Source organism: Pelobates fuscus, chromosome 4 (genome assembly GCF_036172605.1).
Source record: "Pelobates fuscus isolate aPelFus1 chromosome 4, aPelFus1.pri, whole genome shotgun sequence".
Taxonomy (NCBI): domain Eukaryota; kingdom Metazoa; phylum Chordata; class Amphibia; order Anura; family Pelobatidae; genus Pelobates; species Pelobates fuscus.
The window spans coordinates 203508028-203521889 of record NC_086320.1 but is presented as its reverse complement, the minus strand read 5'-3'; the positions used below and the strand labels follow the sequence as shown (position 1 = coordinate 203521889).

Here is a 13862-nt window from a genome sequence, read left to right as displayed (position 1 = left end):
TCCAAACCAAATAGAACAGGCGATCCGAAATCCAGCCGGACTCCGATCAGGAACCATAACGAAACTGGGACCGATTCATCAGTAAACAAGATTCCAACAGTGAGGGACCCATCACAGCATTGTCCACGAACTTCCTGGCCACATGGTAAAGCTGAGAGAGAGGTGCTGGAGACCCTTGATCAACAAGGTATCAACCTGTGAAAACACAAAAGACAGGAGCCGAACAGTTAAATCGGTACTTGAACCAGAGAGCGTATGCCAGGACATAATTTTATAACTAGACAGAAGCAACATAGTGTGCATAATTCATCATAGGCATTTCAAATAATCACGTAACATGAACAGGTTAATAAACGGTTGAAACTATACAAAACTCAGAGCGCATAATGAATACCTACCAACCCTGGAAATCTGCAGGAGAGAAGAAACAACCGGGTGGGATAAATCAGTAAAATAACAATGAAGGGTGGGACAATACTCACCTCTGTGTCTTTCATAAAATCATGACTTTTCGTCATGAAATAGCAAAATCATGTAATTTTATGTCAAGACACGGAGGCTCATATTGCAAGTTTAAAGCTGATCAATAACTGGAGAAAAAACGTGCGGCAAAGGTCGAAAGTAAAACTTGCGAAAAGTGGATTCGCGGGACCCGTCGGCCATTCTCATCAGGTCTTCCAGACGTGCACCTGAATTCACCATGGACGTGGCCGATGCCCCTCGGGTTGAGTGGGCACCAAAGATGGACGTATCCGCACCGGCCAGGGACATCACCCATTTCACCCAGCGAGCCAATGTAGTACTGGACACAGGGGAGAAGGGGTGACGAAATGAGAGAAACAGCTGGGGAGACGACGTATCTCGATGTGCGCTTGTTCGAAGTTCATATTCCCGTAGGCAGGCCACCGGACATAGGGCTGGAGTACGAGGGAAGCTTGGATAAGAAACCGATCGAATAGCGGTCTTGGTGCGTCTGGAGATGTTAAACGTCACCCCGTCCGGAGTGAAAGATCTAGCATCATAGTCCAGGGCACGAACATCCGATACCCGTTTGCATGAAATGAGACAGAACAGGGAGACCAATTTGGCCGACAGCTGTCGCAAGGAGAGCTCTGCATTAGGCGGACAGGAGGAGAACAGCGACAAATGTCCCATGTAGATGAGTAACGAGGTCTAGGGGGGGCGCGACAGGCGTGAGCCCCTAAGTAATCGGCACACTAATGGATGTTGGCCTGCTGGGTAGCCGTCAAATCCTTGGTGAGCCGAGGATATGGCCGATCTGTATCAATTAATCGTGCGATATGCCCGACCAGCTTCGAACAGCGAAGTCAGGAATAGGAGGATCGCAGTCACAGGTGCAGAAACGGGATCCAAGTTCCGAGCCAGGCACCAGCCAGTGCAAGCTCTCCAAGCGGTCCCATATGCTCGTCTAGTCCTGTGAGCCCATGCGTCAGCCAGGAGGCGTCGAGTTGCGTCCCGAAATCCTCCACGCTAGCAGTATTAACGACCCATCCGCCAGGAGGGAATGCTGGAGGCCCGATGGGTCCAGGAGGAGGTTCGGTAGAGATGGCAGCAGTCTGGGCACGTCTACCGCCAGTTCCAGGAGTTGTGGGAACCAGGATTCGGTCCCTCAGAATGGGGTTAGTAGGATCAGGTCGGCCATTTGGCGGCGAACTTGGAGCAGGGCCCAAGGTATCATGGCAAACGGGGAAAGGCGTAGTGGAGAGAGCCAGTCCAGTCTTGTAGGAAGGTGTCCACTGCCTCCGCGGTTGGGTCCGGGCGCTAGCTGTAGAACCGGGGTAGTTGGGTATTGAGTTCCAGAGCATTGATGTGGAGGTGGAATTCGTCTGCCGACCAGCGACCCCCGGTAGTCACCCCGTTGCAATGGGCACCCCAGCCGTGAAGACTGGCATCTGAGTCCACCGTGAACTCTGGTTGGGAGCCGAAGATGGCCTTGCCATTCCAAGCAGAGAGGTTGTGGATCCACCAGGTCAATTCGTCTCGAGTCTCCGAGTCCAGGGAGATCATGTCCGCATAGGACGCCCCCCTCGAAGGTGTGCGATCTTCAGGTGCTGGAGGGCATGGTAATGGAGCGGGGCTGGGAACAACGCTTGGATTGATGCTGCCAGAAGGCCAATGATTCGTGCCAGGTGGCGTAGAGGTAGCTGGGTGCGTGTTGAAGCGCGGCGCAGCTCCATGCGGATTTTCTGTATCTTGGAGGTAGGGAGGCTCAGTGACTCCGCTTCGGAATCCACCGTGAAGCCTAGGAACTCCATGCGATGTGAAGGAGACAGGCAGGATTTTTCCCAGTTGAGGAGAAAACCCAGGTGGGAGAGGAGGTCCATTGTCCATTGAAGATGCTTCGGAAGGACTGAACGATCCTGTGCCATGATGAGGATGTCGTCCAAATAGACGATTAGCCGGACTCCCCGACTGCGCAGCCAAGCCATGGACGGGCGCATCAGTTTCGTGAAGCACCAAGGGGCTGATGACAGTCCAAAGGGGAGGCACGTGAAGCATCAGGTGTCTCCCTTCCAGAGGAAACGTAACAGGTCCCTGGAAGACTCAGCCACTGGGACCGTCAGGTAGGCATCCTTCAAGTCCAATTTTGCCATCCAGTCTCCCTGAAGGAGTAAGTCTCGCAGGAGGTGGTTGCCCATTTTGAAGTGCCGATAGCGCACCAGGGTGTTTAGGGCACAGAGGTTGATAACAGGGCGCATTTGTCCGCCTTTCTTTTCCACTAGGAAAATATTGCTGATCACCCCTGTGGAGGACACCGGGCCCAGCTCTGTCGCCCCTTTTGCATGGACCGCTGTTAGTTCTGCGTCTATCAAGGCGCGGTCGGTTGTAGAAAGCAAAATAGGGCGAGGCGGGGGTACGTGACATGGATTGTCGACTAGTTCGATGTGAAACCCCCGAACTGTGGTCAGAACCCAGACATCTGAGGTGATGGTTGACCAAGTGGGGAAAAAATGACAGAGTCCGCCCCCTACACACATATTGGAAGAAAAATTAGGTAGATGTAAGCTTACCGTAAGGGCGTCTGGAACCGGGGTTCCCTCTGAAGCCTCTGGAGCGCCATGGCATTCCACGAGAGGGGAAGAAAGGAGACTGCTGTCTCGTCTCCTGGTAGGGTGTTCTCTGAGTGTAGGAGCCTCGTCCTGATCCACAGGCATGGTAATTGGAGCGGCCGGACAGACGACCCCTGAATCTGCTGGCCCTGGTAGAGACCCGCCCCTGAAACACCCTCTCCATGGAGGATTGGGCTTTATCTAGGGCCGTGAATGCACCCACGAAGCGCCCCAGGTCCTTAATAAAAGAGTCCCCAAATAAGAGGCCCTGGGCATCCTTGCCTGCCTCTGTGAGGGCGAGGTTGGCTAGTTTGGGTTCAATTTTGAACAGAATGGCTTTACGCCTTTCAATGGACAGGGAGGCATTTACACTGCTCGCAATGCAGATAGCCCTCTGCACCCAACCACAGAGTTCCTCCGGGTCAACCTGCCGGTTCCCGGCTCTGGCGATTTCAGCCAGATCAAACAGTTTGGCCAAAGGGCCAAATATGTCAAGATGTTTATCTTGGCACTATTTTAGTGCGGAATCTAGACCCTTGCGGGGATTCCAACCCATTTTAGAGAGGAATTGGGTCATCTTAGGGTCCACTACAGGGGTCTCACAGACTTTGCTAGGCACGAATGGTCTTGGGCATTCTGCCCTAAGTTTATTACGCGCCACCTTACTGAGGGGGCGTCGTACCCAGTTTTCAAGGTATCGTGCCACATGGTCCGCCGGGAGCCATTCCGCCGACCTCGGATGATGGAGAGCATCCGGGTCAAACATGGGTTCCCCGGATGGATCCATGAGGGTGGAGCCCGCAGTAGCGGGGGAGTCGCTCCTAGGGCCACTCGCAACCACCGCGGAGTGAGCAGGGCCAAAAGGGCCTGATTTCTGCCCACAAAATTCATCATCAGAGTCCTCCACAGACTCAGCGTCAGCCTCCTCACTAGACCCGATTTCTGAGTCGGAGTCGCTCTCTTTTTGTGCCCTAGCACATTTCCACTGCCGCGCCCGTTCTGCCTGGCGCGGAAAGGCTCTCTAGCGTGACATAGGCACGCTGTCATGGGTGGCTATAGTCACACCAGTCATGTTGGTTCTGGAGGCAGGGAGATTTGTGTGCCTGGATTTGGCAGTAGCCTTTTTGGGTGCCTCCCCTATAGGGTCAGTAGCCGGTTGCGCTAAGCGTGTTGGCGTGGCCGAACCTTCTGCGGCCAAAGGGCGTGCAAGTAAGGCCTGTGATATGGTCTGGGAGAGGACAGAGGACATGGAGCCCATAGCAGCCATAATGGTGTCAGAGACTGAGCGCTGTAGCGCCAGGGACTGGGTCAGACAGGTGCATAGGGTCCCCAACAGAAGGAGAATCAGAATTGGAAAATGGGTTATCTAAGCCCTGGGGCATGTCCATCTCCCTAGGGGAGGAGGGACTGGCAGGCACTTTAGATCTGGGCATGGTAGTGCTGTGAGATATCCCCCAACAAAAAACTTAAACAGCAATATAACCAGTATGGGATAAAGCTAAATAGAGCAGAAGAGACTAGCAGGAGTTAATCACCCCAAACTAGTATGACCTAAGAGGGTATAGATGGGGAGCTCACCAGGGTCCAGACCGGCAGATAGGAGAGAACATGCACAAAGTCAGAGAGACAGGAAGTCAGGAAATGGCCCCCGGCAATCTCGCAAGATTCTCGGCCAAAATACAGTCAATTCGTCAAGTGAAAACAGCCGAACGTTCGGCTAAAAATAGACGAATTTCAATGGGATAAATAGATGAAAGTAATGAATAGGAAACAGGCGAATGCACTGAACATTCGAATGAAAATTAGCCGAACGCGGCAAAACAGACGAATCAAGCTAAGTGTAGAAAAAACAGGCGAACGGCATGTGTTCATGAAGAATCTAGCGAATTGGTTAGAATTCTTACACGAAAACAGCCGAACAGGACAGAAAACTGGCACAAAATGGCGCCAAATAAACGGAGAGAAGGAGAAGATGGAGCCAAAGGGTAGTGTGGAAAGCTATAATGAGATAAGTAAGTAATCAAAGGAGGCAAGTGAGCATGGATAACAAGCAGAATAAAGCATAGGGAAGGTCTGGAACCCTGGGCTCAAAAGTAACCAACATAATATATAGTATAAAACAAGCATGTAATAAAACACAGAAAAATTCCTTAATAACTGGATAAATGAAAGCAGACAGGAATTATCAACAAAATGAGAAGTAGAAGTTCAAATAACAATAAATAACTCCATATTTAACAACCAGAAATCAATAAGAGAATAAACAGAATAAGATATAAACAACCAGAAATCAATAAGAGAATAGTAGTATTGATACCGGAGAAACTGACGGAAGCGAAGCACAGAGAGATGGACACAGGTTTCTTCAGGAAGGAAGAGATTCTTTATTGGATCACCGATCGGGACTCAGAGGGACTAACGTCACCAAAATACCACAAGTTCTGAGCCCCGGACAATAGTGCAGGCTCCTTATATAGGCACATAACTCCTCCCATATTAAGCTCCACCCGCACATTCTCTTGACCAATCAATACAAATAAGAATTAACTTCCTGCTTGACCGCATGGCTTGTCCAGCACAATGGAGGAGGGGGAATACTACATCCTGTATTCTTGCACATGCTCCGTACACTACTGATCGTATCTTGCCTCGTGCAACCAACTGATCGATACGTCAGCATATGCACGTACACATGCCACGTGGTAATCTCGGCCTACTAAATTTATTTTTACCGAGATTCCACCACATTCCCCCCTTTGATGCCTCTTAATATTTCACAATTACTTGAGGCATCACTTAACCTTAGTTTGCATACACCGCAAGTTACCTTGAACCAGACCAGACTTATCTTATGATGTGAATCTTCAACACTCATCTTCCTGCATTGGTTCTCCTTGATCTAGAGCCTTATATTTATAAATTGCCATTATCTGTGCAGCAGCCTTCCTTTCTGCTATATTTTCTATCAGGCTTTGCACAGACCTAACTACTAAGGGTATAAGACACGGCAGGAGTAGACACAACATTAAAATCAGTAGGACTCCACCTACCACTGCCTTAAGCCCTCCAAACCACTCATACCAGCTACCAAACCAACTACTTGGATTATACCCTTTCCATACCTGAGTAGGCACATGCGCTAGTTTAACCATATGGCTAGTAAGCTCAGCTATTGCTTGCCCTTCGTCATCTATTTGAAGACAGCAATTGCTCAGGTTAAACTTCCCACATACACCTCCCTCTACTGCCAATAGGTAATCCAAGGCTAATCTATTTTGGTAGACTGCTGTCCTCATCCTGGTATTATGCTTCGCTAGAAGATTGAGCGCTTGTGATGTTTCGTTAGTAATAATCTCAACCACCGCCTGTAATCTTATAATACGGTTGAGCATATAAATAGGGGTTCTATAACCAAAGGTACCATCTTCTGCCCACGTGGCTGGCCCATAATAATCTATGATACGCTGGGGAGGCCATTCATCATCTTCCCAGGCGCCTATCTCTATGGGTCCCCTTTTCTTCCTATGATTCACATCATACACTTTAACACCTAAAGTCTCACCTGTTTCAATCGGTAACAAGAAGAAGGATGGTTTGAGCATACCCAACACACATGCCCCTTCCCAGTCCTGTGGCAACTCCGAATAGGCTTTCTTACCACAGATCCAGTACAAATTTGCTGGGGCTCTCCAGGTAGATGTGATAGATAAATCAAACCACACATCCTTTAAATTGGCGTATCTAGCAAACGGGTTAGATGGTTCTGAGACATTTGAAGCCGACCACCAAGTTGTATTCTTTGTATCATCATCATAAGCTTTTTGCCCTAGACAAGTTAATTCTCCTACAGAAGTATTATACATTATTCCTTTCCTTGCTATGCAAACATAACCTATGATGGAGGTCTTTAATCTCCACTCAGATTTACCTCTAACACTCATATGATAATCGGCTTGTGTAGATATTAGTTGGTCAACTGCCTCAGAACCAGACATTACCTCCTTTGCTTCCCAGGGCCATTGGTCTCCCATGTTAGTACCTCCACACACATAGCAGTTGGTAACATTAAGACTACCGGCAATACTTTCAGCTAAGTCAGTGAACAGGTTTTTAGCATTATGGGGGATCTTATTATCTATACTCATCTCTTCATAAAAGGAATGGTATACTTGATGAGTTTGGGAGGATACCGTATCAGTCTCTATCCCTATAAACAATACTGTCCCAGGATCTAAACCCGTCCCGTATATTTGAAACCCAAATAAATTGCCATATTTGTCTAAGAACTTATTGGGGTTATTTATAAGTATATGGATGGGATTGCATTCCATAGACTTACAATATGGGCTGGTAGGCAACTTAGTCACTATCATGTCTTTGTCTACTGTCTGTCCCCAAGTCGCCCACCCCACACAAGACCAATATGGGCAAAAGTTATAGTCTTTATTTGGGCATCTAGGACTCACATATTTATTTTTACTACTGGGACAAATATATTTATCATTAGACCCATACGTCCTCTCCCATCTAAGATCCCCACATACATTCCACGGCTTTCTACCACTTGATATCGCCTTACACGCATCAAATAGCAGAACACCCGAAGAATGTACGGATTCTAACACTGTCTTATTAATTAGGGTCCCCTGAGGATCTCCATTCCTGAGAGTCAACCAAATTGTACGGGGTTGATACTCCGGACTGAAGCACTTAGGTTCTCCTACTCCTAAATGGCACACACTATAGTCTATATTTAGGTATCTACATCTCGATACATCTCCTTTACACTCGTATTGTGAATGCCAAATTAGGGTTTGGGAAATATGGTTACCTGTTCTTGTAGTCTTAATGCATACCTCACAGCTAGGAGTGTCGGTACCTCTACCTTCCTGAATATAAAAATACACATAAATAAACATTATCATCAACACATCTTTCGCCGTCATCCTCAGTCTTCGTCCGTGCGAAGGCACCTCAGCTTCCAGGATGTAAGGGCTGCAGGGAATGGAGTTCTGCTCGTCTTCACAGGAGTCCCTTCAAGACTTTCCCTGGCTTATAAACTATACGTCGGTGGGCGGACAGGCTTTATTATGGCCTTCTCACTCACGCACCAAATCCCCAAAATAATAAAATTTGTAATCCACAATAATTCCTCGTTACTCCGACTGAGTCGTGCGTTTTAACCGGATCTTGCAGGGATTCTCTGGATCTGCTGTAACTTGCCAAGAATCGACTGCTGCTGGTTTAACCCTGGAGTGATGTATCCACGGAGTCACTTCGGCTACTTTTATTGCTGTAGGGGTAGACAAAAGAACAACATAAGGACCTCTCCACTTGGGCCCTAACGGTACATTATTCCACTCTTTAATCCACACTTGATCTCCTGGATGATAACTATGAACTGGGGGATAAATATTCACAGGTAATCTATCTTGTACCCATTTCTGTACCTCCTCCATAGTCTTACCCAACTCTACAACCTGCTGCCGGGTAATTCCTTCTCCCAACTGACTCAAGTCCCCCCTTAAGTTACCGAGTACGGGAGGTGGTCGCCCATACATGATTTCAAAAGGAGAGAGGCCCATCCTTCTGGTAGGGGTACTGCGGATTCGCAATAAAGCTATGGGTAAGAGAACGTTCCACTTAAGTTGGGTTTCCTGACACATTTTAGCCAACTGATTCTTAATAGTTCTATTCATTCTCTCTACCTTACCAGAACTCTGGGGTCTATATGCTGTATGAAGCCTCCACTTTATACCTAGCATATGAGTCAGTTGTTGTAGGCACTGATGAACAAAAGCTGGACCATTGTCCGATCCTATAGAACAGGGTAGTCCATATCGGGGTATTATTTCTCGTAGCAGGAATCTCACAACTTCTCCTGCTTTCTCTGTACGAGTAGGACATGCTTCTACCCAGCCTGAATAGGTGCACACAATTACCAGCAGGTAACGATGTCCACCCGATTTAGGCATCACTGTAAAGTCAATTTGTAAATCGGACATGGGGAGTCCCCCCATAAACTGGACTCCTGGTGGCTTTACTGGTCCTTGTCTTGCATTATTTTTAGCACACGTTACACATCTTCGTACAATGGCCTGAGTCAAGTTGGACAATCTTGGTATGTAGAAATGTTTTCTGAGAGATTCTTCTGTGCTGTCTCTCCCAGAATGTGTCCCGTTGTGATAATTTTGGACAATTTCTACCGCTAGTGATGCTGGTATGACTATTCTTCCATCTTCTAGCTGATACCACTTGTTCTCCAAATACTTTCCTGGTTCAGTCTTTAACCACTCCTCTTCTTGAGCTGTATAAACTGGAGTCCATTGGGACAGTGGAGTTGGTATAAGAGCAGCTAAATGCCCCACATATTCCTGTCTTCCTGATTCAGCAGCACGCTTAGCTGCACTATCTGCCATCCGATTTCCCTTGGTTACATCACCATCTCCTCTCAGATGCGCTCGACAATGTATGATACCGACTTCTTTCGGCTCCCACACTGCTTCCAATAGTTGTAGGATTTCAGCTGCGTACTTGATTTCTTTGCCTTCTGAATTCAGTAGTCCTCTTTCTTTATACAAAGCTCCGTGGGCATGAGTGGTTAAAAACGCATATTTGGAGTCCATGTAGATGTTCACTCTTAAACCTTCAGCCAATTGTAACGCTCGTGTCAGTGCTATCAATTCTGCCTTTTGTGCTGATGTTCCTTTCGCCAGTGGCCGAGCTTCTATCACCTTGTCTATTGTTGTCACTGCATATCCTGCATAGCGGATCCCTTCTTTCACATAACTACTGCCGTCGGTATAATATTGAACATCGGGGTTCTGGATGGGAAAATCACGAAGATCTGGTCTACTTGAGAATACTTCATCCATTACTTCCAAACAATCATGTTGACTTTCAGTAGGTTGTGGCAAAAGGGTAGCTGGATTTAAGGTGTTTACAGTCTCTAAATGCACTCTTGGGTTTTCACACAACATTGCTTGATACTTGGTCATACGGCTGTTACTAAACCAATGATTTCCTTTGTAATCCAACAACGTCTGTACTGCATGTGGGACTCGTACATAAAGTTCTTGACCCAGAGTGAGTTTATCGGCTTCAGCTACTAGCAGGGCGGCTGCAGCTACGGCTCTTAGACAAGGTGGAAGTCCGCTGGCCACTGCATCCAATTGCTTAGACATGTAGGCAACAGGTCTTTGCCATGATCCCAAGTACTGTGTCAATACTCCCACAGCCATTCTTCTTTGCTCATGTACATACAGGTAGAATGGTCGTGTGTGATCAGGTAGACCTAATGCTGGGGCACTCATCAAAGCCTTCTTCACATCTTCAAATGCCGTTTGCTGTTCTTGGGTCCATAAGAAGGGGTCGTGCTCTGTACCTTTGATAGCTGCGTACAGAGGTTTTGCCAGTATCGCGTAGCTGGGAATCCATATCCTACAGAAGCCTGCTGCCCCCAAGAATTCTCGCACTTGTCTTCTATTCTTGGGTATCGGTATTTGGCACACAGCTTCTTTTCTCTCTGGCCCCATAATTCTTTGACCTTCAGAGATATGGAATCCCAGATATTTGACAGTTGGCAAACACAACTGAGCCTTCTTTCTAGACACCTTGTATCCTGCCTTCCAGAGAATGTGTAGTAGATCGTGCGTTGCTTGCTGACAGATTTCTTTTGTAACTGCTGCTATCAACAAGTCATCTACATACTGTAACAATACACACTCTCCTGGGATGGACTCGAAATCCAGTAGATCTTGACTTAGAGCTGAACCAAATAGGGTAGGTGAATTTTTAAACCCTTGGGGCAGTCTTGTCCAGGTCATTTGGCGTTTTGAGCCCGTTACAGCGTTCTCCCATTGGAAAGCGAAAATACATTGACTTTCTGCGGCAATTCGGAGGCAAAAGAAGGCATCTTTGAGGTCTAAGACTGTAAAGTAAGTAGCCCCGCCCGGAATTAAAGCAAGCAGGTTATATGGATTGGGTACAACTGGATGTATACTAACAACCGCATCATTGACTGCTCTCAAGTCCTGCACAGGTCGATACTCATCTGTACCGGGCTTTTGAACAGGCAGCAATGGGGTGTTCCAGGGGGAAGTACAGAATTTTAGGATACCATACCGTATGAACTTATCCAGATAAGATTGGATGTTCTTCTTAGCCTTCTGCGGGATATGGTATTGTCTTAGGCTTACTGGATAAACCCCAAGTTTTAGTTCAATTTTTATAGGTGGAATATTGCAGGCCAGTCCTGGTGGGTTGTTCTCTGCCCAAACTCCTGGTATGTTGAATAATGACTCATCACTCCTAGGGTTTTGGCTAGTCAACGCTGTATAAAGTCGCCACTCTTCTTCCTTTGGTACGGATAATGTCATAATACCTGAAGGTCCATTAAACTTTAAGGATGTTGTTCCATTTGGTAGGAACGTAATCTGCGCTTGTAATTTTGATAGCATATCACGTCCCAGCAATTGGACTGGACATTCAGGCATATAAAGGAATTGATGTTTTACTACGTGGCCTCCCAATGTACAGAGTCGACTTTTAAGAACCGGTTTTTCAGCACTTCTTCCAGTTGCTCCTATTACAGTAATAGTCCTTCCAGATGGAGGAGCAACTAGATTAGTCACCACTGAATGTTCAGCACCAGTGTCGATCATGAACGCACTCCTATTTCCCCCTATTGATACATCGACCATAGGCTCCGCTCGACCAAGGGGGATGGAGCCCGGTCGGTATCAATAGTCCTCCATGACCGTGTCAGCCAATCCTACAAAGTCCTGCCTTCTCTATCGCGGGACCTTTGCGCTGCTGGGATATACCTATCTTCCCTAACACTTCCTCTGTTCCCATTGCTCCCTCTATTACCATTACTCCCTCCGGGGCCTCCTCTACCTCTCGCTCTGCCTCTAAAGTTTCCGTAACCTGCCCTGGGTTGGTTTCTCTCGTACTGCTCTCTTTGTGGACATTCGTTCCTCCAATGCCCTTCTTCCTTGCAATACGCGCACTGATTCCTACTCAAGGGCTCCCTACTCCATCTACTATCGCCTCTATCTGGGCCCCGTCTATCTACGCCTGCGATCGCTACCGCTAGCATGTCTGCCTTTCTACGCATCTTGCGCTCTTCCTCTTTCTTACTTTCTGTTTCCCTATTCATATATACCTTATTCGCTACCTCCATTAGTTGGGTGATGGACATTCCCGCAAACCCTTCTAACTTCTGTAGCTTGCGCTTAATATCTCCGGCTGACAAAGGCTGTCTTGGCTGACAAAGGCGGAGTTCACCATTCGGGAATTATCTGCGTCTTCCGGATTAAAGGGGGTATACAAGCGGTATGCCTCCAATAATCGGTCATAAAAGACACTGGGCGCTTCATCACTTTTCTGAATCACCTCAACTGTCTTCGACATATTAATGGCTTTCTTTCCTCCGGCTTTCATGCCAGCAATTATAGCGTCTCTATAGGCTCTGAGTTGAACCATATCAGCACCATTTACATTCCAATCGGGATCGGTGTTGGGATAATGTGTTGCGGCCCATGCTGATGGATTGGCTTGGTTTAAAGTACGGGCTTTATCCTCTAGTGCTTTAATGGCCGCTTGATTAATTCTTGTCCTTTCCTCATTGTTGAACAAAGTCATTAATAACTGCTGGCAATCAGCCCATGTCGGGTTATGTGTCTGTACTATTGAGGTGAACAGATCAGTCATAGCTTGTGGTTTCTCAGTATACGAGGAATTGTGGGTCTTCCAATTTAAGAGATCGGTTGTCGTGAACGGGACATATACAAAGACTGGGTCAGCATGTGCCATTTGGCCTGCGGCATCGATATAGGCTGACCCAGGATTCAGACGAAGAGGCATCTGATAGTGTTTTAATTGTTGGGCACCGGTCAGTTGTCGGGTCTGTATGGGGCTACGTGGAGGGGCGTCAGTCATAGGTTCCAGTCGGGGAGAAATAGGGTATGGGGATGTGGGAACTTGGTTTTGGGAAAAGGTTGTAAATAAAACACTTCGAGTCGAGCTAGATGAAGCTTGACCGGAAGTCTGAAGTGGCGCCAAATCAGGATATTCGGATTTAATGGGGGTTGGTTCTGATTCCGGAAGGGGAGATTTAGTACGAGAGGGGGTGGATTCTGTACTGGAGGAGGAAGCGGAAGTGGATGGGGGTAATGAGGGGAGGGTTGCAGGACTTCCTGCATTTGCGTCACTTCCTCTTAACGGAAAGTAAGGGGGCGGCAAAGGGATCTCGGACTCAGGGGGCGTATCCAAAATGGGCCTAACACCAGTCCTAGTGGACAAACAAGTCCTAGCTACCATGAGGCGACATTGCTCCTCGTGGCATGTCTGGAGCCATTTTGGCGAGTCATTTACGGCCTGTCTCCAACAATCAATATAAGGAAACTGGCCGTAAAGTTCAGGCCTACCTGATACAGCCACGTGTAAGCGCTGTACCAGAGTTGGATCCAAACTGCCACGTGGCGGCCATGCCGCAACCAAAGTAGGCCACTCCCTAGTACACAAAGTGACCAAACGTACAGGAGACATTTTAACCCCAAAATCACAAGTTTTGAATCCCTTTTTAAAATTCTTCACCATACAACCTAAGGGATCCGGAATCGTTGACTGCGACGCGCCCATACTTATCAATGGAACGTCGTTGACAACGAATACTATGCACGCGTACTATTCAACAGTCACACCCGTTTCCTCTGGCAACAGCACCACGTGGTACAGTTACCAAGTGAAACGTATACAATAACACAATAAACACTCAGGGAATTCCCG

General features: G+C 47.5%; 1 protein-coding gene across 1 annotated transcript; it reads right to left on the bottom strand.

Moving 5' to 3' along the window:
- Nucleotides 1–2519: 2519 nt before the first annotated feature.
- LOC134609401 (uncharacterized) lies at nt 2520–11569 on the bottom strand (the record flags this gene model as incomplete). The annotated part of the gene is made up of 3 exons (XM_063453079.1): nt 2520–2920; nt 3033–3582; nt 9575–11569. Coding segments are annotated over 3 exons (2946 nt in total), but the record flags the coding sequence as incomplete, so codon positions are not given.
- Between the last annotated feature and the right edge of the window lie 2293 nt (nt 11570–13862).